Below are 25,581 nucleotides of genomic sequence, written 5' to 3' on the forward strand. Positions count from 1 at the left end.
CTTCTTTATATAGAGATCTCTCAATAAGCCAATGCTTTGCTGCCTTTGAATATATAACTTAACTTCAACTTATTTTAAGCACACGGGAGACTTCTTCATAGCTATTATTCTACATTCAATATCCCGGTCAATCTCTCAACCTCTAGTAACTTAGAACCCAATCAGGAAAGCACTCACACATATACCACAAACTTTCAAGCTTACTGACTTTCTGATACTACATCAGCAAGTCACAAAGTTGAGTTTCATAGCAGAACTCAGAAAGAAAGTGAGCATTAAATAAAAGTTCAATGAAAATCAATTAAAAGCATGATGAGCTGAGGGACAACCAATATCAAAAGTCAACATAATAATCTGCGAGTACACAGTTAGAGATGGTGATTCTAAAATCACATCAATCTGAAAACGATTTTTTTGGAGAAAGAAGACTTGAAAGAAAATCCAACGGTCACAAGCCATGTCTATGAAAAATGTTTGAAACTAATGGTGTGCCCTGAAGGCCTGAACACATTATGACCATGAAAAATCGGCAAGGAAAGGCTGAATATCACTTTGTTCACTTAATATCCATAACGGGTTTGAAGTGGACCGTACTCTGGTACCGAAGCTGCAGAAATTAGATACCCCGGCACAAGGCCCACATCACAACAGCCACGCGCTTGCAAGCCTCCTGAAATATGATATTCTGCTGGTTCTGCCACAGGAGGATACTCTCTGCTTACAAGGTGGTACTGTGGTGGCAAGGCTGCTGCTTGCAGGTGACGGTATTCACTTATTTGGTCTACAGAGGGATACCCGTTATTACGGTATATAGGAGGTTCTCTACCATATAAGTGATAACGGCCTTGGTCTTGACTAACAATCTCATCATAATGCCTTGATCCCGTATCTAGCGCAGGGTAAGACCAATGGTCTAGAAACGGGTCTCGGCCATAAGAGTATGTCGTCTCACGGCCATATGACCTCACCGGAGCCTGGTTATGTGAAAGTGGTGGAAGATATCTTGCAACAGGGTGCACTGGAGAACGGTGAGCCGCTCGTTCATATCTAACGGGGGCGTTACCATTGTCATAGTCATGGTACCTTCTTTGCTCCCTACCCAATCGAGGGTGAGGTTGCCTCTCTTCCTCCCGGGGCTGTCTTTTGTATGCATCTCTGCCTCCGTGACGCTCACCATTCCCACTTTGGTGACTTTTTACAGACTTCTTCGGAGTGGTGCCACTTTTGGCATGAACAAAAAGCTTACATAACTTCTTCACCTAGAGAATATATGATTTATTGACAATGTAGCTAAAAGTAAGGTTGCAAATGATGGTTATGCTATTAAAACATACAACTTGCCAATGTATTTATATATAGAATTGAGTAGAGAAGAATACAAACCTGTTGCGCATTCAGCTGACATTCAAACTTATTTCGAGCATAGTAGTTTTCTTGGATAACATTCTTAAATTTTTCCTCAGCCAATGGCAAGCAATCCTCCATCATGGTAAATCGGACCTAACACAAGATTATCGGATTTCTTTTTAATCAATGCATGGGTTCTGACATGCAAACATACAAGACACGTGAAATGACTAGAGTAGAGAGTGATTAATGCACGGATATGTGATGGCATAAAAAACAATTTAAATAAGTAATATATCATATAGTAATTCTAGTATCATCCCGCGCAGCTTAACTCTAAAAAGAAAGTTAACCTGTGGTTTGGAGCTTCATAACATCGTCAATCATAGTCGTACTACAAATCAGAATTACCAAGCATTTCATGTAATTGACGCAGCTAGCAGAATGCAATATCAGACTATGTTATTAAATATAGTTATGGTTAAGATAGTATCACCGTAATCCAGGACATAATTTTAACCTTAAAATGATGTTTCTATACCATTAAAATTTTAAGAGTACATTCTAAAATCTGAACTAATGTGATCATAAACATGAGTCACTCACTAACTGATTGACGAGTGAGCAATTGAAACTTAAATTATACCTGGTCCTATTTCATAAAAGATCTTTGTCATGTTAAAGATAGAAAATGAAGATATATATAGAATTATAGATCCAAATATTACATAACAATTCGGAAATTGGGGTTTTAATCTAGAAATATGGTTGTGCAAGAAACATGAGTAAGAAAAGAGGCGTCAAGGTAGATATGCAACTATATCATTATTTGAGCCCCATTCAAAATTAAATCTACCAAGTTAAATGACTATCACAATACAACTGGAGGATATGAACTCTTAAATAAGAAACAAAGAAAGATACTTTATTTAAGATCCAAAAAACGAGGTAAATACTTTGAAGTTCTCGGCTTTTCTAAATTTAATTTTTTGTTTCCCATGTTTCTTTGTGGGGAATTACTAAATCATATAAGATCCATAGAAAACATTTCCTCAGTTTTACGCTGCACGAGATTACCATTCAAGTATAACCAGAACTATACCATAAGCAGACAACAACCAAGAAAACAGTTCATTACTATGATGCAATGTCATGAGATTAATCTATATATAAACAACTTATCCTTATTTAGATTCATTGAAACAGAAAACTTCTTAAAACTAAGAAAAGAATGTAAAGATTAATCAATTACAATAGAAAGAGGCATCGGATGTAGACGCATAACACATATGTGTGTAACAAGGTGTTTATGGATATCACAAACCTGAGATGGATATGCCGAACCGAAGGCTTTTGGTTCAATGTTATAGCCTCCTTCTCCCACAGCTTTGAAAATCCCATACATCAATCTCAGATCAACATCAAACAAAAACAGCCGCATCCCTTTATAAATCTTTTCTACCTGATCTTTCTTGCCTGCAGGCAGCCCAAGAATCTTGTAACGAAAGCAGTCAGCTTTTGTTTTTGAATTACACATAAACACCATCCCCGTGCTTTCGGCCCGTTTTAAAGCACTCTTTTTGTTAGATGGTTCCGACTTATCTCCATCAGCCATCTCGGAAGCCTTTTGTGCAATCTTTTTCTGCCTATTCCTCTTGGGTTTCCTTCCTTTCCCATTAGAACTCTCGCCTAGTTTATCAATATTCTTCTTCTCCTCAGTTTCAACTTTGACTAACGCTTCTTTAACGGCACCATTCCCAGTAACGATAATTACCTCAGAAGCTTTCTGTGCACTCTTTCTACGCCTGATTCTCCTAACTTTCCTTCCCTTCCCATTAATACTCTCGCCTAATTTATCCATGCTTTTCCTCTCGTCACTTCTTCCCTCACCTTTTCCTTTCACTGCCACCCCCTTCACGGCATCTTCACTTAAAACTTTTTCTTTATCGAGCTCTTCATCTATAGATAATCCATTATTGACTACAGCTGCTACCGCATTTCCAACCACCATCTCATAAGCCTTTTGTGCAACTTTCCTTTTTACATTTCTCCTCCTAGGTCTAAGTCTCTTTCGTTTTAAACCCCCACCCGAACTCTCCCCATTTATCAGTCCTTCAACCTTCTCCTTATCTTTTCCTTCTACTGCAACTTCAACGACAGCCTGCACCTTATGTGCTTCTCCATCGGTTAAACTCTTTTCTTTTTCGTGCCCTTCATTTATCTGATCTCCTACTTTCGTATTTCCTTCATCTTTTAATGCAGTCAGCACAGTTTCTGGAGTAAGACCTATTTGAGACATATCCTCTTTGGAACACGAGTTAGATTTCAAAGCTTCATCCTTTTCTTTTACGCCATCCATTATTCCAAAATCCTGCACAATCAATGTCATCAAAACACAAATCTACTAACCGGAACAAGATTGAACGAAACACAGGTTACGTCATGTTAAACAACATATAGGCATTACAAAATATACACTGTCTCTTTTATATCAACAAACAGATTTAAACTCTAAGAATGAAATACGATCAAAACACGATCTTATCATATCTAGAGAAACAACATATGACACTGGACCACAAACACAATCTTATGTTTTTTTCATAAACTATAATAACAATATTTCCTCTTCTAAGCACCTAATGTCTTCGAAATCAAAGCCCGAGACATAAAAACCAAAATATGCTATATATATATAATCAAATGGCAAATTTCAAGACAGAATTTTTGTTTGATAGCAAATTGGTGTAATTATATTACTACTTTTATTATTCTTAAATTTTTTCTTGAAATTCTCCTTAATTCAATTAAAAATAATAAATTAGCTACCAAAAATTAAACAAACCTAATGATCAGATTTCTCAATTTTATTATAATTCAATTGCACACCTTAAGTAAATAATCAATCAATAATATATAAGAAATTGATGCAAGGAGAAATAAAAGGTCAATGATTGATAATCGGCAGGTGCTGATATCGAGATTGACATATGAATGTGTATATAATCTATATATAAGATTAATTAAGATTAAGAAGAATAAGAAAAATAGAGAAGGATTACGATGATTTATAATATTACCTTTTCTTGTTGTTGTTTCTGTTACCAGGGAAGATGTAAGAAAGTAAAATCTTGGGAATGTTGTTATATGTCTTGTTAGACCACTTTCAATGGCTTCGTCCGTAATGCTTTAAAAACCGGTACAGGTGTGGTCTTTGTATATACCAAAAGGTTCATGTTAAAATAACTACTACTTTGATGTTTACCGTACCAGGGGTGACTAAAAAACAAAGGGTCAAATCAAAAAACCGAAAAAAACGGATAAAACCGAACCATCATATGAAAACCGTGGGTTTCGGTTTTGATTTTTCTAAAAAACCGAATTTTTTCTATTTGGCTCAGTTTTGTTTTTTCAAAAACCGGTTTTTTAATAGAACCGAAGCCGAGAATCTTAACAAATAATTTTATTCATCTTTTTAATTACTATCTATGTATTTTATAAACATAAACATATATTATATCAAATAGACATTTCGGATCATTTTTCATTTTCATACGCATCTCAAAACGCTTAGTCGCTCATGATCTCATCCACCGAAGAACTCCAAAAGGTTAGTACTTAATATTTTATATGTAAATAGTATATATGAACAAATTCATTCACATATGAATTTGTTCATATGTGAACGGTTATCACATGAACCTTATATTAAACAATATTTTTTAAGGCTTAAAAAAGAGGAAAATGACTAATCTTCATAAATATTCTCCTAAATCTTTTTCAAATCATCAAAACATGATATTTGGATTACATTAACTCTCTTTTCTAATTTTAACTCTAAATTTTGTCACATGTCATTATTTTATAGTTATGAAGATTAGTTAGGAGGATATAATATTATAAACACGATGTTCCAAAATTTATTGAATACTCTAATATCATTACTGGCAGATTATTTATCCCTTCCTCAAACAAACAACCCATCATCAAGCAATATGGCTTCTTAATTAACTTTCAAGGCCATTTTATCATCATACCAACTAATTCCTTGTCCAGTCACTATTCTATTGTACTGCTCGTATTATAGAGAGTGATAATAAAGTAAAGAAAATGATAGTTTAGAAACTCGAGTCATCTTATTCGTAGATGAGAATATATTATAACCATTACAACTAAATGTATAATTATTGAATTAGAAGTCGTGCTCTTCGTATTTATAACTCTTCGTATTTATAATTATTTGAATAATGTCAATCGAACTCAAAAGTGCACCTTCAATGGTTCATCTTAAATTCACTCCAACTTTGCTAAGCCTAACACTAGAGCCATGAACTCTAGTCCGTATCTATCTTTGGTTTTTTCATATATGGAATGATACTAGCATAGGCCCAAAGTTTTGAATCGAATGATACTATTATGTAATTGTGCATCAACTTATGTAACTCTAAATCTTGATCGACCAGATAAAAGAGACCATATATGTAAAAAAGTGAAAGAATAATAAAAAAAAAAAAACAAATTACAAAATCAATATGTACATTCAACATGGAACGTTTCTAACGAGTTCAATATAAATATTTTGGCATGTTTTTTATATGGAAATCTTAACACGACATATATCGTACGACAAGAAAAATTGGATTTAGCCGTAACAAAAGTCATGGCCAAATGCCAAACATGTCACGGCCAAAGGTTTTGGCCACGAAATTAGGCACGACAAAAAGTCGTCGCCATATGAGCAAATCATATTCGTTTGGCCTATATTGAAAAAAAAAAAAAAATCGTCACCATATGAGCGAATCCTATCTGTCGCCATATCAAAAGTATCAACTAGGCTAAAAGTCACATTAAAAAACCCTTCTATTAGAATTCCTTATCCTATATATAATAATTAAACAAAAACAAATTCATGAAATGCTACTCTAAGTCTAAACGATTACAAACGTTTTTTTGCTATGGCTGGTGACCGATTGTTGATAATTTTAGCTACAAAGTTCTAAACATAACCTCTGCATCTCGGTGATGTCGTTAGCGTCCTCGAGTATATAAGAATCAAACCTTCCGTTATGTTGGCATGTCATGTTTATTTGCTTGTCTAACTGTACCAACTATAAAAAACAAAAAAAAAAGTAAGTAAGTAACTCCTAATGCCGTCTTCTACGGGTTTTGGGTCCCAATACTGTCTTCGACGGTGTATTGGGGAGGTTGATATGTAGACAGCCTTACCCCTACCAAAGGTAAAGAGGCTGCTTCCAGGTTCTACCATAGGTAGAAAAGGACCTCCAGCCTTGCTGGGCATGAAGATCGAACCCATGAACTCTGTTTCCAGAGGCATGAGCTCCAACAACTGATCCAACCCAGTTGATTTTGCTTAATTAAGATTCTACGGAATTGTTACATTTGGTTACCTTGAAGGTGTCAAATTTGTGAAAATCAAATAAAATTTAATTTTGATTTGAAACCCTTACCCTGCAATGTGCGTTGCAAGTCCATAAAGGGGTAGGCATACAAGTCAAATAATGGCACCAGGAGCAATAGTCGTTTCCATCAACGCCGCGTGATATCAAAATCAAACCAATCATAAATCTGAAATTATGTGAAATAGTATAAATGCACAAATTAAACTTGATTTTCAAAGATAATAACCTAAAAATAGCAACAAAAAAAAAAAAAGTTGGATTGGATAAAGAAGAAGCTTTTCTTACCCAACAAGTAGAACAATTAGGGAGAGTATCAAAAGTATGTATTGATAAATTTTGTATTTGGTTCTCGTGGGGGGAGCAGTATAACCAGGAGGAACGTGTTTCTGGTTAATCCATTTGAATTGTGGACGGACCAAAATGACGAACCCTAGAAAGAAGCCGGTGAAAAATCCTCCAATATGTGCATAGTTGTCTATGTGTGGGATAATTCCAACGACGACGTTAATAAGAATGATGAGGATGAGGGTCGCTAATGCAGCAATCTGACGTTATATAAAGATGAAAATATGGTCAAGTTCTAGATATCTTGGTTTTATAAGTAGTACCTTTGAATGCAAAAGAGTTTGTTAAGTTAAGCTAATTAACCTTGTTGGCATAAATAGTCCAATTTGTAAGAAGTTCAGAGAGCATTCCTCCTAGTAGGCCGAATAGAGCTCCAGAAGCACCAACTGATATAGTTGTTCTAACATACAACGACGATAAGATACTTCCCCCAATTCCAGATAATACATAAAGCACCCCAATCTTCACTGCAGACAGCAATGCACCATGGCTAAATGGAAATATTTTTCAAGAATGAGATCAGAGATATATATATTGATACTTACAAAATCCAAACTCTTTTTCGAGGCGAGTCCCTAGAAATGCCAGTCCCAGCATATTTGCAAAGACATGGAAGACACCGCCATGTAACCACATACAAGTCACAAGCCGCCATTGTTCTCTTTCTTCGATTACCTTCTTGTATTCTAAAGCTCCCATTTTCACCAATCTAGAAAAAAAGGTAAAAATTGAATTAGAGTGCAAGACTTTTACTAGTTCAAGCTCGATCATTAGCTTATACTATTTTAACTAGTAGGAAAATCAAATATCAAGAAACGAAATGTGCCACCATATCCTTGGAAGATTAAAACATACAGAAAGCCCGGCCGGCCAATAGATGAAGTTTTATGCAAAACAACAAAAGATCATTTTTATTTGAACACCAAAACTAGCTAGAATGATATATCATACGTGGAAGGAGACGGACCAAGAAGAGGGTTTATCTTAAAACTCTCAAACGCGAATCGCATGAGAATCTCTGGTGCAATGCATTTATCCGAATGGGCTGGACAATTGTTGATGAACAGGGAAACCAAGAAGAGAACAACATTGATGGAAACAATTGTAGGCACTAACCAAGATTCCCAATCTTTAAAGGGTTTAAATTCATGCAACATAGAATCAGAGTGTTTAGGACGACGTGATGATTGGTTGGTCACCGCCGAAGAACCTGGTGGTGGGGTGGTGCCACGACGAGCCTGCACCTTGATCTCGAGCATCTGTGGCTCCCTTGTGGATGACCGAGCCATGTTGATGGCGCCGACCAATCCTCAGGGAAGAAAACCGGATCAAGACTGGAATTGTGGGGCTTCTTTGATCATTATTGTTAATTAATTGGTGTTTGAGGGAAGATTAGCGATAAGTTTTGATCATGAATCATGGGTGGTCGAATAGTTATGGAAGGTTAGGCCAAAGAGGTTGGGGAAACCGGAAAAGGATGATTTTGCCGTTAAGGGTATGATATGGAATTAGGAGGCAAATTAAGTAATATACATCTACAATATGTTTTTCAATATCTGAAATGATTAATGTTTTATTAAGTTGATAACAATGGCGAATGTTATATCTCTGTTGTGACTATAGCAATTTGATTACCAAACAACAGGAATGCATTTAAGACATTTTTGGATTGTGCAATTTGTATGACGTACGTATACAAAAGCTGTATATGCATACATGCGCATCTTGTATCTATTTATAAGTGAAAAATGAATGAATAATTTGGTTACATGTTAACATTCATCCATTAATTAATTTTGAAAGAAAATGTCATTTCATGATCAATTACTTGTACATATAATCTAATCACTTGTGGTTATATTGCTGAGATCGATCATCACACACAATAATCAATAAAGCGATACAAAATATATTTGCTACACAAATATCATTTCCAAATGTTGGATTACAATAATGAAGGCGTTTACGATCAACAATCTGAAAAAACCAAGTTAGTTTGTAAACTTTCGATTGACTCCTATTTAAATAAAGAAAAAACCAAGTTAGTTTTCTCTTCATACCAATCTGAAAAAAATTAGGCCAATAACTCTACGAGAGTAAAATCACATAATTCACGTGATTCAAGTGCGATCGAGCTAATCAATAACAATAAGAGCTAATTAATCTTATTATGTTATTGATGATCTTAAAAGATTTAGATTTACATAAGACGTGTATTTATAGAGGATGGTATACTCCCTTTCAATTCGTTATAATACACAATGCGGGAGTACAAATAATATATACATTCTCCATATATGATATGACCTCAAACAGTATAGTGGATTCATGTGATTGTCATGCATTATCTACAAGACGAACAGACGATTAACAATACTTTTTACAATATTTTATAGCTTGACTTCTTAATTTCAATATAAAAAGAATAAGTTTGAAGACTACAACATAGCTTCATCATTTCTTAACAAAGTTGTTTCAAACTACAGATATCTAAGCAAAATGACTTTCACCCTTAAACATTGACTCGTGTATATGTGGTGGCTCATCAATTTATAGATTTTGGATAAGCTCCATATATGAACTTGTAAACATGCATAAAATTGTGAAATAAATGCAGTTTATGAATTATGATGTTATATTTTTATCTGGCTTATGCTAAATAGATCTGTTTAAGTACTATATATGTGTTCATCCCAGGTTCTTCAACCTGGCTGACACTTGGATTTAAAACAGGTTTGAGAATTTAAACATAACAGCGTTTGTAGTCCAACGGTTAGGATAATTGCCTTCCAAGCAATAGACCCGGGTTCGACTCCCGGCAAACGCATTTACTTGAATATTTTTTTTTTGTTTGTTAATGGCTTTTAAGAATAGAAACTCTTGTTTTATTGGATCTTCATTAAACTTCTCAAATGTCAAAATGTCATGTTTTTCTTTGTAATTCAGTTTCATAGACCATGAATGCATGGAATCAACTTTATGGTACGATAGTTGTTTTCAAATTCATTGATAGATTTTAAGCTTTTTGAAATATAAAAGATGTTTTATATAGGTTTTGCAATCTTTGTTTAAAAGATAAATTCCTACTATTTAAAAAAGCAAAAATAATATATGTGAAAACTTCATCTCCATACTGAATTACTCGTATTTCTTTAAACTTTTTTTTGTTCATACTGAATTATTTCTTTACCAACTCTTCACCTCCATCTTTTTCTTTTTCCTTTGATTTAGGGAAAACTTCATCAACATCCTCGTTTCTTAACCCAAAAAAATACAAGATGTTGCTCTATATATATCTGATCACTATAATTATTTCTTTACCTTCTCTCCACCTTCATTTTTTTCTTTTTCCTTTGTTGTAGTGAAGACTTCATCCTTATCCTTTTTTCTTAACCCAAAAAAATAAAAGATGTTGTTTTACAAAGATCTAATCACTGGTAATATTTTATTATTTGTAGTTTTCTAGTGAAAAATGTTTATCCATAAAAACAAACTAATATTTGAATGTATTTTAGGTGATACTCTTCTTTCCGATGCTTTTTCACATACTGAGATCAGCGGTAGTATGTTATAAAAGATACAAGAAAATGTATGAAAAACTTTAAATCATGTGGAAAGTTTTTACCTATAAGTATGTAAATAATGAATTTATTTATATATTTATTTATTTTTTTCAGTACCAAAACAACCTAAAATTCATGTCGGTGCAAACTCATCGCGCGATATGAAACGTAAAGAGCTTGAAAAGGTACGAGACGGGGATCAACATCAACCTAACAAGGAAAAGAAAAGGTCGTGGACACTGTTGAGACATTCCGGTTGCAGGTTAGACATTATTTGTTTTTTAGAAAAAAAAAATGTATGAAAAATCTCAAACTCTGATCACCAAATCAAAATATTTTAGAGGTTTTTGGAATATTGAGTATAATATCGGGAATTGGGAGTTGATTGGTTATTATTATTATTATTATTATTTACAAGAAATAACAAAATAGAGAATGATATGTGGGAAATTATGACGATGAAGATGATGAGGTGATAGGAGACTTACAAATATATTGTTGGGGATACATGGATATGTGATAAAAAAAATATTTTTTACTTACAAAATGTAATAAACATACATTTATTTTGAATGTATAAATTAAAAATTATTAATTTTAATTGTTTTTGTATTCTTTTTAAAATATCTTATGTAAAAAGTCTAATTTTATATCAACAACAATAATTAAACATTAAAAATGTTTAAAAAGCTTTGATTAGTGGGGGCAAAGCATCCTATCGCCAATATTGTACTTCTTATTATAGCTCAGTGGTTGAGCACTAATTTTACATGCTGGAGGTTTTGAGTTCAAGACATGAGAAAGACATTTAAAGGATTTTTATATATTAAGTCCTCCAATGAAGCAAGTTTAAGTCCTGCAGAGGGGATAGAGTTTTACCCCAATTAAATGTCATACATTTGGTCGGTTTAGTTGGAGGTTTCTCCTCTTACTAGGTATTGAGGGTGAGAGGACTCCCTAGCGCGGACCTGGTTAAGTTAACTTAAGCTACATCCCCTATTACGAGTGAATGATCCACACCTTAAAAAAAAACAAAGATTATTTATATGGGAAAAATGAGGGTATTGTCGTCATGTACCTAAGCTATGTATAGAATCTCTCACAAACTAATATTTTAATAGTTTGAATAGATGATTAGGTCTCAATTTTTTAGATACCATACTTTAAGTATTACCATGTTTTTTAACCAGGAGTCGGTGAAACATCATGGTGACGGCAAACACTTATACTCTAGCTCCCATTTTATTGGAAATTGATATCGAAACCAATTTTTATCTTTATAAATATTAAAAGACAACTGACTTAATAACTTATTAACCAATTATAGATCTTGATTTTATCAAATTAAAAATTCATGATGTCATTATTAATTTAATTATAAATTAAAAATTCTAATAATCATTATCTAAATATATTAATATATTATAATTATATTGTTTGTATAAAAAATCTAATTAACTTACACATTTTTGTTTTCCATAAATAATTTATATTTTTTACCCCACTTAATACTTACATATTTTTTTGTTTTTCATTAATAATTTACACTTACCCTCACTAAATACTTAACTTATAATTACTTTAATCTACACTTTTTTAAGTTAATAAGACTTTTTAGCTTGTATATAGTTAAACTTTGATAATAAGTCTAATCTTTATAAATGTAAACTCATGTATTTAATACGGGTCTAAAATCTAATAAAATTAACTAATCAAGAACTTGATGTAGACCAATTGTAATTTTCGTAAGACATATCAATTGATAGGGGTCACACCCAAGTCGTTGTGGTTTCGCAATATTTTAGTTTTGGGTTGTTTATGATATAATTTTCACATATCATTTGCTATTAACATTACTTGTCGTTGAACCACCTGACCCAACTTAAAATATATACATTCACCAGTCTTTGAACTTTTAAAGTTTAATTCTAAGCTCTAACAGTCTAAGCATTTATTTTAAAATATTATGTATGGAAACTTTGGTTCATAGTAATATTTGATAAATAAAAAATACAATTAAAACAAAATCAAATTACAAAACATTTAAAAAAAAGTAATATTTGAAAAAAATAAAAAATTTATTTTGTGACTTGTGATTCGACTCGTGACTCGGAACATGACTAGAGCCAACCCACACAACAAGACACGAGTCATGCTGCGATTCTGGAGTAAAGTCACGTCATTCACCGAATTGCCTCATTTTCATATTGTTTTGACTTGAACGGTACGAATCGACTCATGACTCGTACGAGTTTGACGTTATGATGTTATCATCTTTTGATACAATTTTTAACTTATATTTTGTTGAGATCATGTACTCGTAGTTTTAAAAGACATTTTATATAACATGAGGATATTGTAACGATATAAATTCAAAAAGGAAAAAAAAAAAAAAATCTAGAAAGGGCGTTTTCGAAAATTTCAACATCAAGGCCAAAACCAATGGTGACCACACAAAAATTGAAGTCCAAAATTTGCGTATACACAAAACGTACATATACAACTTGCTCAATTTCACCGTGACCATCAGTCCACCACCACACCGCCACACGCATACTCCACCAGTTATATAAATAATATCTATATCTATCACAAAGTCGTTCCGTTGATAAAAATGGCAGCCGGAAGTACTAGCACAAACGTGCCGTGCCCTCACGTAATCGGGTCAACAGTAGTGGAGCTTTCTAGAAACAACCGGACCTTAGCTCCATCTCAGCTGGCTCGTATTTCTTGTAAAAACAGCGCCAATAACGGACTTCCCATAAAAGGCGGGGACCGAAGGCTGACGTCATCTAGATCATTAGGAGTTGAAGGACCTTCTTGTTTATTTGTTGGTCCAATTGAAAGCGCCAGTCAAGAAACACTTGAAGCCCTGTATCGTCAAGTATGTATCTCTATATCTATTTCTATATCTATATATCTATATCTGTATGTATAATGAACATTTTGTAATTGAATTTTTATCGTGTTAGGATATTGATTCCATAGATGTTAATTGAAGCTGTTATGTGTTTATGTATAGATATATGCAATTAGGGGTGGGATAAATAGCTAATTTGAGTCCAAAAAAAGTCCATGTAACTTACACATGTATAAGTTAACTCCGACCACCACCATCATCATCTCCGGCCACCACCATGTTCCTCAGGTGACGTCGACCATCTCCGGCGAGACTTACACATGTGTAAGTACAACTTACACATGTGTAAGTTAACTGTCCGACTATGATGGTGCCTGGTGATGGTTGTCAAAAATTATGATTCGGAGCGGGCTTCGCCCTTAAGGATATTCATAAACCAAAGTTGGTGGGGGTGATAGGTCATTGAGGGTGATAGGTCATAGGGGGTGACCGGTGATGGGTGATCTACCTAACGGGCTCCAACCTTAGCCGCTATGGCTCCGCCCTTGGCCACTGCCATAGTGCCATGGATTGACGGGCTCCGCCTTTAACCTTCATTGTTGTGTACATAAGTTGTACTTACACATGTGTAAGTCTCGCCGGAGATGGTCGTCATCGCCGGATGATCATGGTGGTGGTCGGAGATGATGGTGGTGGTGGTAGGAGGTGGTTGGAATTGGAGGAGATAGAAGAAAATCAATGGACTTTTTTTGGACCAAAATAAGCTGGACTCATTTTATCTTTCCCTTATGCAAATATATATATATATATATATATATTGTTGTAGTTAGATTAGAATTTTAATTGACCAAATTACGACTATATGCGGCTTGTTAATTATTTTGGACATTAGGTGTTTGTTTGCCGAATGAATAGTTTACGGAAAAGTAGTGAAAGGTTAGCGACTTCATGGATAAAGTCATCGTATTTGTGATTGTTTGAGTTAAGTCGTTTTTTAAGGATTATATATAAGTCTAGAACAAAGAAACCCAAAGGGACAAATGTGAGGGGTTTATCTGTTAAGTCACCATGTGTAGTAGATTAATACAGTAGCTTTTGTTTTTTTCCCATGAGTTCCATGTCGTTAAAATAAGTAAATGACAATGTTACGCTGTTTTTTTGACACAAGAGTTCATATTGAAGACAATACCTACTTACCTAGGTTACATTTGTTTCCATGTAACATGGCAATTAAGAAAAGATAAAAAGGCCATCTTTTGATGAAAGACAACAGGTTTCTAAGTTTCTATGCTTTTGTAACAAATGCTGATGAGTTTCTGTTGGCTTGATTCAACATGATATTCTTCAGTGGTCAAAGGGAAGACTTTTTGAAGTGTGCTATTGGAAGGTTTTAAGCTTCTATGAAAGATTAATATGGTAGGCTTTTGATATGATCCCACATCGGCCAAATATAGGATTGGTTGGTGGTTTTTAAGCCTAGGTGTCCCCTCATCCTTTGAGCTAGCTTTTGGGAGTGAGTTCTACACCTAGCTTAGGGCATGATGCAAGCCTATTATGGGATGGGTTCGTATCAGCTTTTTTGTGTACCTATTTAAGATCATTAACTGGTCATTTATGGCAAGTGATTGAACAAATAATAACAAAGTTGTATATTAATTTTGCAAGTCTATTTTTATACAATAAGAGTAGTTAGAGAAAACCTAAATGGTTGCAATATTGAGGAATGGTCAAACACTTGAATAGTTTAAAGTTGCCTGAAGTCAGATTTTAATGTCTGCGACCTTCTAATTACTAAATGGTGTTTTTCAACAATTTAGAATTGTGTTGTAATAGTGATGTTTGGTGTAACTGTTAGTTTAAGCACTCATAAATTATAAACAAAATAAAAGGGACCAAAAAAGTGTTTAATCAACCTGAACCGTGTTGACATAATTGAAAATGGCTTGCTTGGAATCGATTCAAAAAATGACCCTTTTGACCGATACGAGATTGGTTCAAGGTGATATATTGGTTCAAGGTGGTCCACCGATACGAGATTTCACTTATGGGGAACGTAAGTTGAGAGAAATCACGAGGAGGAACACAAGATTTTGGTCGGAATAAAATATCATCAAGAGCCAACACCTGGGACAAAAGACGATGCCAAGTGGCTCAAGGCACCTTCCTTATGTTATAATATATAGACATGAGTTTGCTTCTGGCTAACATATGTTGGTTAGTTAACATTTATAACAGCAATGATCCATTCTTCACAGTGACTAAAACATTGACCAACTTCAATACATTATCATCATAAAAGTGCTATGTCCCAACCAATAAGAGACAACTGTGATTTCTTTCATGGGTGGATGGATGTTGTACCATTCAATAGGAAGCAATAACTAATCCAATGCATGTCTAGTATTGCACACTTAATTCCAGTGAAACTGGGTAACTGTGTTTCTGACTAAACCACTTTTACCCATGTTACAGAGGTTTTAAGTTACCATGATCTCTTTCATGTTTGTGTACGAGATATTCTTTTAAAGCTGATTCATGAATTAATTGGTACCATGTTGTCTTGTTTGTTTTTCATATATTTACTGTTCATTAATGACTATGTTCCTCATATTTTTCATGAAACATCTTGGATTAGGCACGGGATGCTTATTATAGTGGAAAACCATTGATAGTTGATGACATGTTTGATAGGGTAGAGGTAATCTCAAACCCTTTTTTACAATTGTGGTTATCAATCTTCATTTACTATACTTATAGAGAACGGGAAATTGTAACAGTTAAAGTTGCGGTGGTATGGTTCGAAGTATGTTGTCAAGTATCCACGTTGCAGTTTAAGGCAACAGTCAACTTATGCGGATGCTGAGGTAATTTTCGTTTCCATCTTTTGTTTTTCTCTCTTTTTAATTTGCGAATTAACTATTCACTCATTAAAACGTTGTATGACGTGGATGTAGGGCAGGAAGATCCTGCTCAGGTTTTTGCATTAGCAAGTGTGTGGTTATTGTTTCTTGGATTTGGAAGTTCAGCTTGTCTAGTGCCTGTTGTCTACACTATTGGTCAAGCCTTCAAAGATGCACTAGATTCTGGATTTGCCATGAGTAGTCAAGCTCCAGTGATTGAATTTTTCGCCATGATGAATGGCATGCTTGTAATGATGCTGGGTTCCTTGATAGGCTATCCAGTTGCCACCGCTTCTGGTAATAATTAATTTACTTTTATATGTGTTACGTTATTATAAATATCTGCAAATTAAAACAGGAATATTATGAAGATCTACTAGAAAAAAAGCATCTGTTAGGATAGGATTTTACACTTAATATTTCATAACGTCATTTTTTATAATCAATTACTTTCTATTTTATATATTGCATATTCTTCTGTTAATTCTGAGCAGTTGGAGCACTTCAAGGCCTTTGGAAAAATGACTTGGTTGCAATTAAAGGTGCATGCCCAAATTGCGGGGAGGAGGTTAGTTTCAACTAAAACTCCATTTTATCTGAATGTTTTGGTTTATCTTTGTTTTAGTGGCTCATGAGACCTTTATTTACAGCTTGAAGTATCTTTTTAATTTGTAGGTATTTGCTTTCGTGAGATCGAATAAGTTCAATTATTCCCCACATAAAGCTGAATGTCATGTGTGTGAATGCTTATTAGAATTCCGCACCAAAGTTGAGGTAATTACTGTATTCATTATTCAAGAATCATTTTTAGGAAAATGTTATCAGAATAAGCAAAAAGTTATTGCATGTTTCTAAAACTTGTTTGAACAAGGGGATTAGTTCTTGTTACAACAACAATTGTACCCAATCCCGGTACGAGCGAGGTATGGGGGAGGTGAGATCTAGACGGTCTTACCTATACCTAGGGTAGAGTGACTGCTCTTGATATTTACGATAACTTACATAGTCGATTATATTTTTTTTTTGCATCTTTGCCTCTAGGCCGACTGCGCACCAAACTTCGGACTCTTATGTTTATATTTACTTGGGTTTCTAGCATTTCTCTTAATCATATCAGTATTATTTATATTTATATTTTATGTGCAGAGACCCATAGCAAGACCAGGGAAAAGATGGGTTTATGGTCGAATATATTTGATACGAAGAAGACGAATGAACAGAGAGCAAAGATGGACTTAATAAACTAATTTTCGAATATCATGATTCTTTGGTCATTTGTATTTTTAGACAAAGCTAATGGTCTCAAGCAAGTGCTTATAAAACTAGCAAGATATTTGTAAAATGTGCATGGTAGCTATGATATCCTGTAAATATAAATTACAGGACTCAGTTGAAACTCTATGGAAAAAATTGAGTTTCGAAAGTTACAGATTCATAACAATGTCATGAAAACACACTTGTATCTATTTGTATTGTACATGTTAGTTGACAACGTGCACTACTGCAGTGTATTCACACTTGTACCCACATCCATTTTGTTTGAAGCTTGACGTTGGTCTCAGAGATCGTAGAAAAGCATCAGTTTATGGTCGCCAAACTCGTTACTTAATCGATTGTGTGGAATTTCAGACTCACGAAAGTGTAGTAAAACTACTTTTATTCTTAATTTCGTGTGAAATCACAACTTTCTTCTTCTTCCAAACCCATCAATAGCAAAGTAAAAATATCAATAACGAATAAATATATAAAATTATAGGATTCCAAAGGAAGAAAAATTCGGTTTGTACTTTTGTATAAGAGATGATGATATCGGAGCTCCCTTTTGAATTAGGAGAGATGCTTACATCTTTACGAACAATATACAAACAAAAAATCAGTGTTTTCCATAAGACAATCTTCAACCCAAACCTCGTTTTGTATTATATCCAGTCCTCAATTTTAGATTGTCATACGGGGATTTAATCGAAACTGGCTAAAGTGGCATGAGTCATGCCTGTGTAGGATACCGAACCTCAAACTTTTATAACTCAATTTTATCACCCCACCTTTTAATTATAAAGAAAAAAAAAAACAAAAAACGACACAAACTTTAACACCGAGCTCCAATGCAAAGATTTTAGAACTGGAGCCCTAATGACTTACAGACTCATTTAGATACAAGGCTTTGATTGTTATTTTTATTATTTTTGTAATATTAATTTGGTTTCTGATTCTATTTAAAGTTCTTGTTTCTTTAACCTTTTTTGAATTTTATTATGACGTGTTGTATTTTTTTACTAAAAGTTCTGTCTCGAATGCACACAACAAAATGGGAAGGGTTGCCGACAATACCGTTGATTTTGAGTTTTTTTATTTTAATGTTGGAAAATGATTGATCAATCTAACCAAAACAACCTAATAATCAACCTAAGTACATGATGATGACATTTGGCATAATCAAAGAAAGAGATTGAGAGAGATAATGAGTGGTTTACACATGTCATGTGATAAAAGCTTTAGGTTGATTATTAGGTTAATCTTTAAGTTGATATATCATTAGTAAAATGTTTTATGCCTATTGCCTCCCAATATGATTATGATCTCGGGGGCATTCTTACTTCTTTTATCTATGCCCAATACTACTTTGCTTTGATTTATTTCTTTTTCATTAAAAGTGTTTTCTCTAATGCACGCTCATTGGCCAATTCGTACATGTTCTACATAGAGAATGTGTTTTGGTCAGTACTCTTTGTTTGGTTGTATTTTGTAGGTTTTTATTACGTTTTTATGTCTTTTATGGCTTTGTAAGCTTTTTTTAGGTCGAACATGTGACATGAAAGCTTTTGGGGCTTAATCCGAGTTAAAACGCAGTTCAATATGATGATCATGTGAAGCGAGGTTGCCAAAGTTATGATATATTGATATCACTAATTCATATTTGCACTGCCGGCTCTGATATACAAAAAATTCGACTAGCTTCTGTTGGATATTTCATATTTGCACTGCCGGCTCTAATATACAAATGGGTTAGGCATGTGCTTTGGGCCCCCAAATTTATAAGGCTTCAAATTTTAATCTAGATTTAGATTTTAATTTACTAGGTTTTTTTATTAGGTATTTTTAACATAAAGAAGTAACTAGTAGGACACCACAAATATGTGTATGCGTATGGATTAGTCTCCAACCATAGTTCAAATGAATCTTCAATGAAATATTATTCTTCTATCTTTCCTGTATGGTTGTATAGTTTCTTCTAGTTTATCTTAGAAACATTATCTTTCTATGTATTGATTTGATTAGTAGTAATAATTTATCTCGTGTAATTTATTCATGTGTATATTGTGTTTACTACATCGCCGTCTCACTATTTGGTTTTGAACTTCGAATTTGTATCTTATGTCCGAATAAAAGAGGAGAATTTTGTTAGAGATTTTAAAAAGAAAGCCTTCAAAATAAATTTCCTTTAAGGCCAAAAAAAACGTTCTGACTCTGGATATTTGGATTCATGGTTGGGCGACAAAATAACTCTCCGTGGGTTGAGATACAATCCCAGTGTTGTATTATTTGTGGGCTTTAAATCACTAGCCCAGTCTTAGTGGGCTAATATGTTTTTTCTGGAGTGGGTAGAAGTCAGAACACACCATCCATAGTCTATAGCAATATAGCATACACACAAAGTCTCCAACTCTAAGTTTTGGGATTATTTTGTTGGCTGGGTTGACCTAGCTCAACACACACACACATTCACTTATTTAATTTGTGATTAAATTTGGTCGATCCACTTGTCACTGGGTACCTTTTTTTTTGTTGGACTTGACTACTAGAGCAATGTCCAAGACCCACTAGCACACACCACAACGCTTTCTTACTTTGTTTTTCTATATTTTACAACCAGGAAGCAATCTTTATGTAGAGAGAATCGGATTAAAAAAGTAAACATATTTTTTTTCCATAAATGTCCTTTGTGGTTCTCAAATATCCCTCTACACACTACAACACTAAAATACCATATGGTTTTAAAACAATCAACAAAGTCTTATAATTTATATTTTTGACACTTTGTAACCACTGTATTCATCCAAAAATGTGGTTATAAAATTCCACCGCAATGCACGAGTACTATAGATACAGTCATAAGTTTTGAACCCATCATGCGTTCAGTCGGCCAATTCAACCAGCAACTGTTGAGACAGAATAACCGTTAAACCGGTAAGAATCATCATCACCAACTCTATTACAATCCTAAATCTTAAGCCACCATTTTCCACCCCATCATCCACTTCTTTTAATGTCATCCACCGCCAACTCTAGTTAGGATGTTTGTTCGAGTAAAATGAATTTTTATGAGCAATGTCACATGTGAATGTTACGGGTATAAAATGTAGTTGTATTATTTAAATTATATTATATAAATATATACTGTACAATACAATTACTAATTAACATACTAACATTTACCTGATTATATGTTTTCTTTTCATAAATTCTTTTCAATGACAAACGTTACTAGTTAGTTTTCTCTAAAGTTAATATTTAAACGTGAATGTTTGGATGATCTTTTTGAAATGCACTTTTAGATCACAAGACCACACTGGTATGTTTTCACAAACTTAACGGCGGTTAACATCGCATCTTGGTTTATCCGATGGACACGCGTAACAATTTCTCGTCCGCTAAACCCTTATCGCCTGTCATATTCACTTTCAATCCCTCCATTTTAATTGGAAAAAGGATAATCCCAAAGTATAAAGCATCCAATAGTGTGTCGTTTCTGCCACTTAGGATTCTACACTTTTGTCCTACATGGCACTTATTTGGCTATTTCTGGACATATATAATTATGTATGTATAAACTGTCTGTGTGGTTGAATCAGGCACTCTTATTTGCTTTGCTTGGGAAAATGTATTTCTGTAATTGAAAGAGCCCTCACTTAGAGACTTTGAGTATCCTTGTTACGACTTTTACATCACAAAAGAAGAAAACTGGCTACAATAACCCAAAAATGTTTTGACATAAAGGCAAGGGTGTAGTGCCACATTTGTGGCTAATTGGCAAATATTGGCAAGAAACAAGCCAATCACAAGCCGCCACGTGTTTAAAGATTTTTTTGCCAAAAACTAGTCAAACTTTGTCAAATTACATGCTATAGTCCCAATTTTTTGCTAATTTGCCAATTGAAAATATTTTCAAAAGAAACCTTACACTTTTATTAAAAACACAATACAACTAAATAAAACATTATATTTATTTAAAACATAAAACACACAAATACTTAAAAAATAAAAAACAAGATCACTAAACATCGATATCTAGATCTCCCATGTGCTCCGTAATTTCACGACGTAACATGTAATGCGTCTCTTCGTTACGTAAGCGATAGAGAAAATTAGGGTCGGTAGCACGAATATCGTTAGGAGGATCCCTGATGTACACCGGTGATATCGCGTTGCCGTCGTCCTTGAGTATCATGTTATATAAAATAACACACACATACATCTCGTTAATGATCTTTTCTTTGTCCCTCATTCGTGCCGGTCGTTCGATGATCGCCCACTTGTTATTCAGAAGCCTGAATGCTCGCTCAACGTCTTTTCTCGCGGACTCTTGGAGTTTCTTCAAAACCTTCTCCTTTCTCGCGACCGGGTATGCATACGCCTTGAGAAAACAAGACCATAGTGGATAAATACCATCCCCTAGATAGTATCCTCTATCGTAACGGTGCCCGTTTACGGTAAAGCCGTACTCAGGAGACTTCCCATTCACCTCGGGAATAAACTATGGCGATTGCTTCAGAATATTGATGTCATTTTTTGAGCCCACAACACCGAAATACGCATGCCAAAACCATAAATCATAGGAAGCAACGACCTCAAGTATGATAGTCGGGCGGTCATGATCACCCCAGTGGTATTGCCCACGCAAACTATGTGGACAATTTCTCCAACTCCAGTGGTTACAGTCGATGCTACCGATCATGCCAGGAAAATGATGTCGGGATTCATGCGCTTCATATAAACACGCAACATCGTGGCTAGTCGGAGAACGCAAATACTCTTCACCATAAAGATACTTTATGGCAATGCAAAAGTTGTCTAGACACTCACGAGTCGTTCTAGTAGAGAACGACAACCCCTCATCATAGTTGTCAGCGAGGTTGCCGTACGCGAGTTGCCGTAGCGCGAACATGCACTTTTGAATCGCCGAGAACCCTCTAATACATGCCGCATTCGCCGAAGACCGAAACCATGGAAATGCTGTAGTGATATCTTCCACGATTTTCAAAAACAACCTCCTCGACATACGATATCTTTGGCGAAAGACATCGTCCTCAAACATCGGCTCATCCACAAAGTACATGTTCATCAATCTTTCATGAGTCGAGTGTCGATCTCTCCAAATATATCTTCGTGGGTTTGTAGAAGAAGATCCAGTGTCTTCTTCTAAGGCTGCAAGAGCAACAAACGCCAAAAACTCAAAGCCGCCAGAAGAAGACGACGACGAGAATTCAGGAATTATATACACGGGTAGTTCATCGTCATACATTTTGCCTTATGAAATTTGATAGTTTGGTGTTTGTTGTATGTGATAGTAGTGGTGTATGTGATAGTTTGTTGTTTGATTGTTTGATAAATATGTTTTTGCATGTATAGAAGATGGAAAAGGAAAAAAAAAAGCTCCCAACGTTCAAATCTCACAAAAAACAAAAAAAAAAAGGTCAACAAGGATGCTCCCTACGTTCACTTTGATCGCCCAAAACTAGCCGATGTAGCATGCCAATTCTTGCCGATTAAACTTGCCGATACTTGCCGAGTGACGTGCTATAGCATTGCCGATTTGCCGATTTAGCCGATGGTTTTTGCCGATAAAATTAGCCAACTACACCCTTTCCCTAAAGGATTACGAAAATATGTTATCCATAACAACATTGTATATTTGTAATTAATAATTACTAGCATAGTACCTACGCAATACAACGGTCGTCGTGACGGCGACAACGTGGTGGTGGAGGTGACTGTTAGTGGTGAAGGCGGCGTCAAATTTAATGTAAAAGATTAATAAAGATATTTTAAAAGATAAAGGATTATAGTGTGATTTAATCAATAAGGTTAAGGGGATGGTATATGTGAAAATATTTTAAAGAGTGCAAAATGAAAATATCACATATTTCCAACATTTTCAAAAATAAAATGTTATTTTCTTTTATATAAAATAGTATATGTATGAAAAAAGTTATTTTACCTTTATATATACACTTACACACATATTGCTAAGAAAATTGAAAAATGTATTATAATATAATTAAATACATTTATCGTTGAAATTAATGAACTAAATTGTAAGAATACGATTCACTAAAATAACATTTTATTGATAAATATATTCGAATTACAACAACATAATACAAACTACAAGAAACTAAAATACATTAACAGAAATGAACAACAAGAAACAAGGCACTCTAGCTGGGGATATGGTTAAACCAAGGTCTCTGAAAATTAATTTCGGGTCACCAAAGTGAACCCGTCAGTTCCCATGGTATAACAGCCTAAGCAGTATGTACTGTCGAAGTTATCATAGCACCCAGAAATATACTTGAACAAGTGAACGTAAGTTAGTAGAAAGAGAGAAACTCATTTTCTGGTTTGAGCCAGATTTGTAAGTAAGTGTGTCTTTTTCTGTTAGAGGTGTTGGTGAAGTTGTAACTGATCAAGTAATCTTGATCATCTTATGTGAAAGGTTAGAGAAGTGGAAGACACTTGTTAGCTTGCATGATTAGCTAACAGGTGTCACACTTAAGTTGTAGCTAGTGTGGAACCAGGTGTTAAACTAGGAACTATTCACTCCACTGAGCCATGAAGTCGAGCTGAGCTGAGCCACATTACGCCTCACCACCCACAACCTCGGTCTTAGTCCCGGGCGCGGGCGCGTCGGATGCTTCGCAACCTCCTTGCCAACTTGGGGTGTGGCTCATAATAAAGAATTATTATTCTTCCAACACTTCTCTTTATAAACACACTTAATGTTGATATCTTTAGCAATGTGGGACAAGCCCACATTATTAAATAGTAATACAATACACTATCATGTTACAATAAAAGATATCTATTCACATTAGATAATTTTATGTTTAACATATTTATTTCAACACATGAAACTAAATAAAAACATCATGGATCTAGTAATAAGTGTTTGCTTGGATGATTTTCAAGTTATAGCTGCTCTTCCAAGAGTAAACACATATTCACTTGTGGATTTGAAATCTTTTTTATAGGATATCCAATTATCATCACTGTATCCTTCTAATAGTTTCGGCCAAAATGCAACCCATAATTCCTTGTATATCTTATAAACCTAGTCATAGCCTCCCAATGCTCCAAACTAGGATTACAATTATATCTACTTAGCCTACTAACAACATAGGCTAAGTCTGGTTTAGTACTTGTCATGAGATACATTAGGTTGCCAATTACCCTTGAGTATTCCAATTGAGCAACACCTTCACCTCTATTCTTCGATAGATGTTGTGGGGTATCTATTGGAGATTGAGCTACTTTTGAGTCCTCATGACTGAATTTCTTAAGGATTTTGTCCACAAGTTGCGTCACTAAAACGCCACATTACGCCTCATCGCCCACGAGGCCACGACCCCCGTCCTCGTCCCGGTCCTAGGCGTGTCGGGTGCGAATCCTTGCCAACTTGGGGTGTGACTCATTATAAGGAATAATTATTCCCCCAACACTTCTACTTATAAACACACTTAATATTTATACCTCTAGTAATGTGGGACAAACCCACATTATTAAATACGAGTAATAATACAAAACACTATCATGTTACAATAAAAGATATCTATTCACATTAGATTATTTTATGTTTAACATATTTATTTCTAACACATTAAACTAAATAAAACATAAAATTTCCAACAAAAATTAATATTTTAGGATGAGGATTTTTACATTTTTGAAAACATATTACTTTATGAGTTTATGTTGTGTGTTTTAATATGTATTTTATGAATGTTCTAAAAAAACATGTATTTTATGAGTACATATTAGGAATTAGGATACCCCTAAACAAATACTCATATAGTACGTTAATTTGCAGTTTGATACCTTTAACCTTTATGTAAGTTATCTCCGTTGAAGTAGCCTTACATATTATG

At 34.4% G+C, this 25,581-nt stretch overlaps 4 protein-coding genes and 1 non-coding gene across 5 annotated transcripts; 2 read left to right on the forward strand and 3 right to left on the reverse strand.

The window, feature by feature from the left end:
* Positions 1–313: 313 nt before the first annotated feature.
* Positions 314–4,539, reverse strand: LOC122593275. Its single transcript, XM_043765664.1, has 4 exons — positions 4,428–4,539; positions 2,672–3,718; positions 1,384–1,500; positions 314–1,259 (listed from the first exon to the last, which is right to left on the reverse strand). Exons 2-4 carry the CDS (start codon positions 3,704–3,706, stop codon positions 561–563), a joined length of 1,851 nt encoding a protein of 616 aa, XP_043621599.1. The 5' UTR covers positions 3,707–3,718; positions 4,428–4,539; the 3' UTR covers positions 314–560.
* A 1,790-nt stretch (positions 4,540–6,329) lies between these two features.
* LOC122590907 (RHOMBOID-like protein 1) lies at positions 6,330–8,369 on the reverse strand. Its single transcript, XM_043763083.1, has 6 exons — positions 8,064–8,369; positions 7,658–7,821; positions 7,416–7,579; positions 7,053–7,312; positions 6,816–6,933; positions 6,330–6,455 (listed from the first exon to the last, which is right to left on the reverse strand). The coding sequence occupies exons 1-6, from the start codon at positions 8,267–8,269 to the stop codon at positions 6,330–6,332; spliced, it is 1,038 nt and encodes a 345-aa protein (XP_043619018.1). The 5' UTR covers positions 8,270–8,369.
* A 1,498-nt stretch (positions 8,370–9,867) lies between these two features.
* TRNAG-UCC lies at positions 9,868–9,939 on the forward strand. The gene has a single exon. It is a non-coding gene; the product is annotated as a tRNA-Gly (tRNA).
* Positions 9,940–13,178: 3,239 nt separating this feature from the next.
* On the forward strand, positions 13,179–17,858 carry LOC122592616. The gene is made up of 7 exons (XM_043764891.1): positions 13,179–13,559; positions 16,171–16,233; positions 16,313–16,399; positions 16,495–16,732; positions 16,930–17,003; positions 17,111–17,209; positions 17,582–17,858. The coding sequence occupies exons 1-7, from the start codon at positions 13,290–13,292 to the stop codon at positions 17,672–17,674; spliced, it is 924 nt and encodes a 307-aa protein (XP_043620826.1). The 5' UTR covers positions 13,179–13,289; the 3' UTR covers positions 17,675–17,858.
* A 3,852-nt stretch (positions 17,859–21,710) lies between these two features.
* Positions 21,711–22,958, reverse strand: LOC122591376. Its single transcript, XM_043763647.1, has 2 exons — positions 22,284–22,958; positions 21,711–22,190 (listed from the first exon to the last, which is right to left on the reverse strand). The coding sequence occupies exons 1-2, from the start codon at positions 22,956–22,958 to the stop codon at positions 21,711–21,713; spliced, it is 1,155 nt and encodes a 384-aa protein (XP_043619582.1).
* Between the last annotated feature and the right edge of the window lie 2,623 nt (positions 22,959–25,581).

Source organism: Erigeron canadensis, chromosome 3 (assembly GCF_010389155.1).
Source record: "Erigeron canadensis isolate Cc75 chromosome 3, C_canadensis_v1, whole genome shotgun sequence".
Taxonomy (NCBI): Eukaryota; Viridiplantae; Streptophyta; class Magnoliopsida; order Asterales; family Asteraceae; genus Erigeron; species Erigeron canadensis.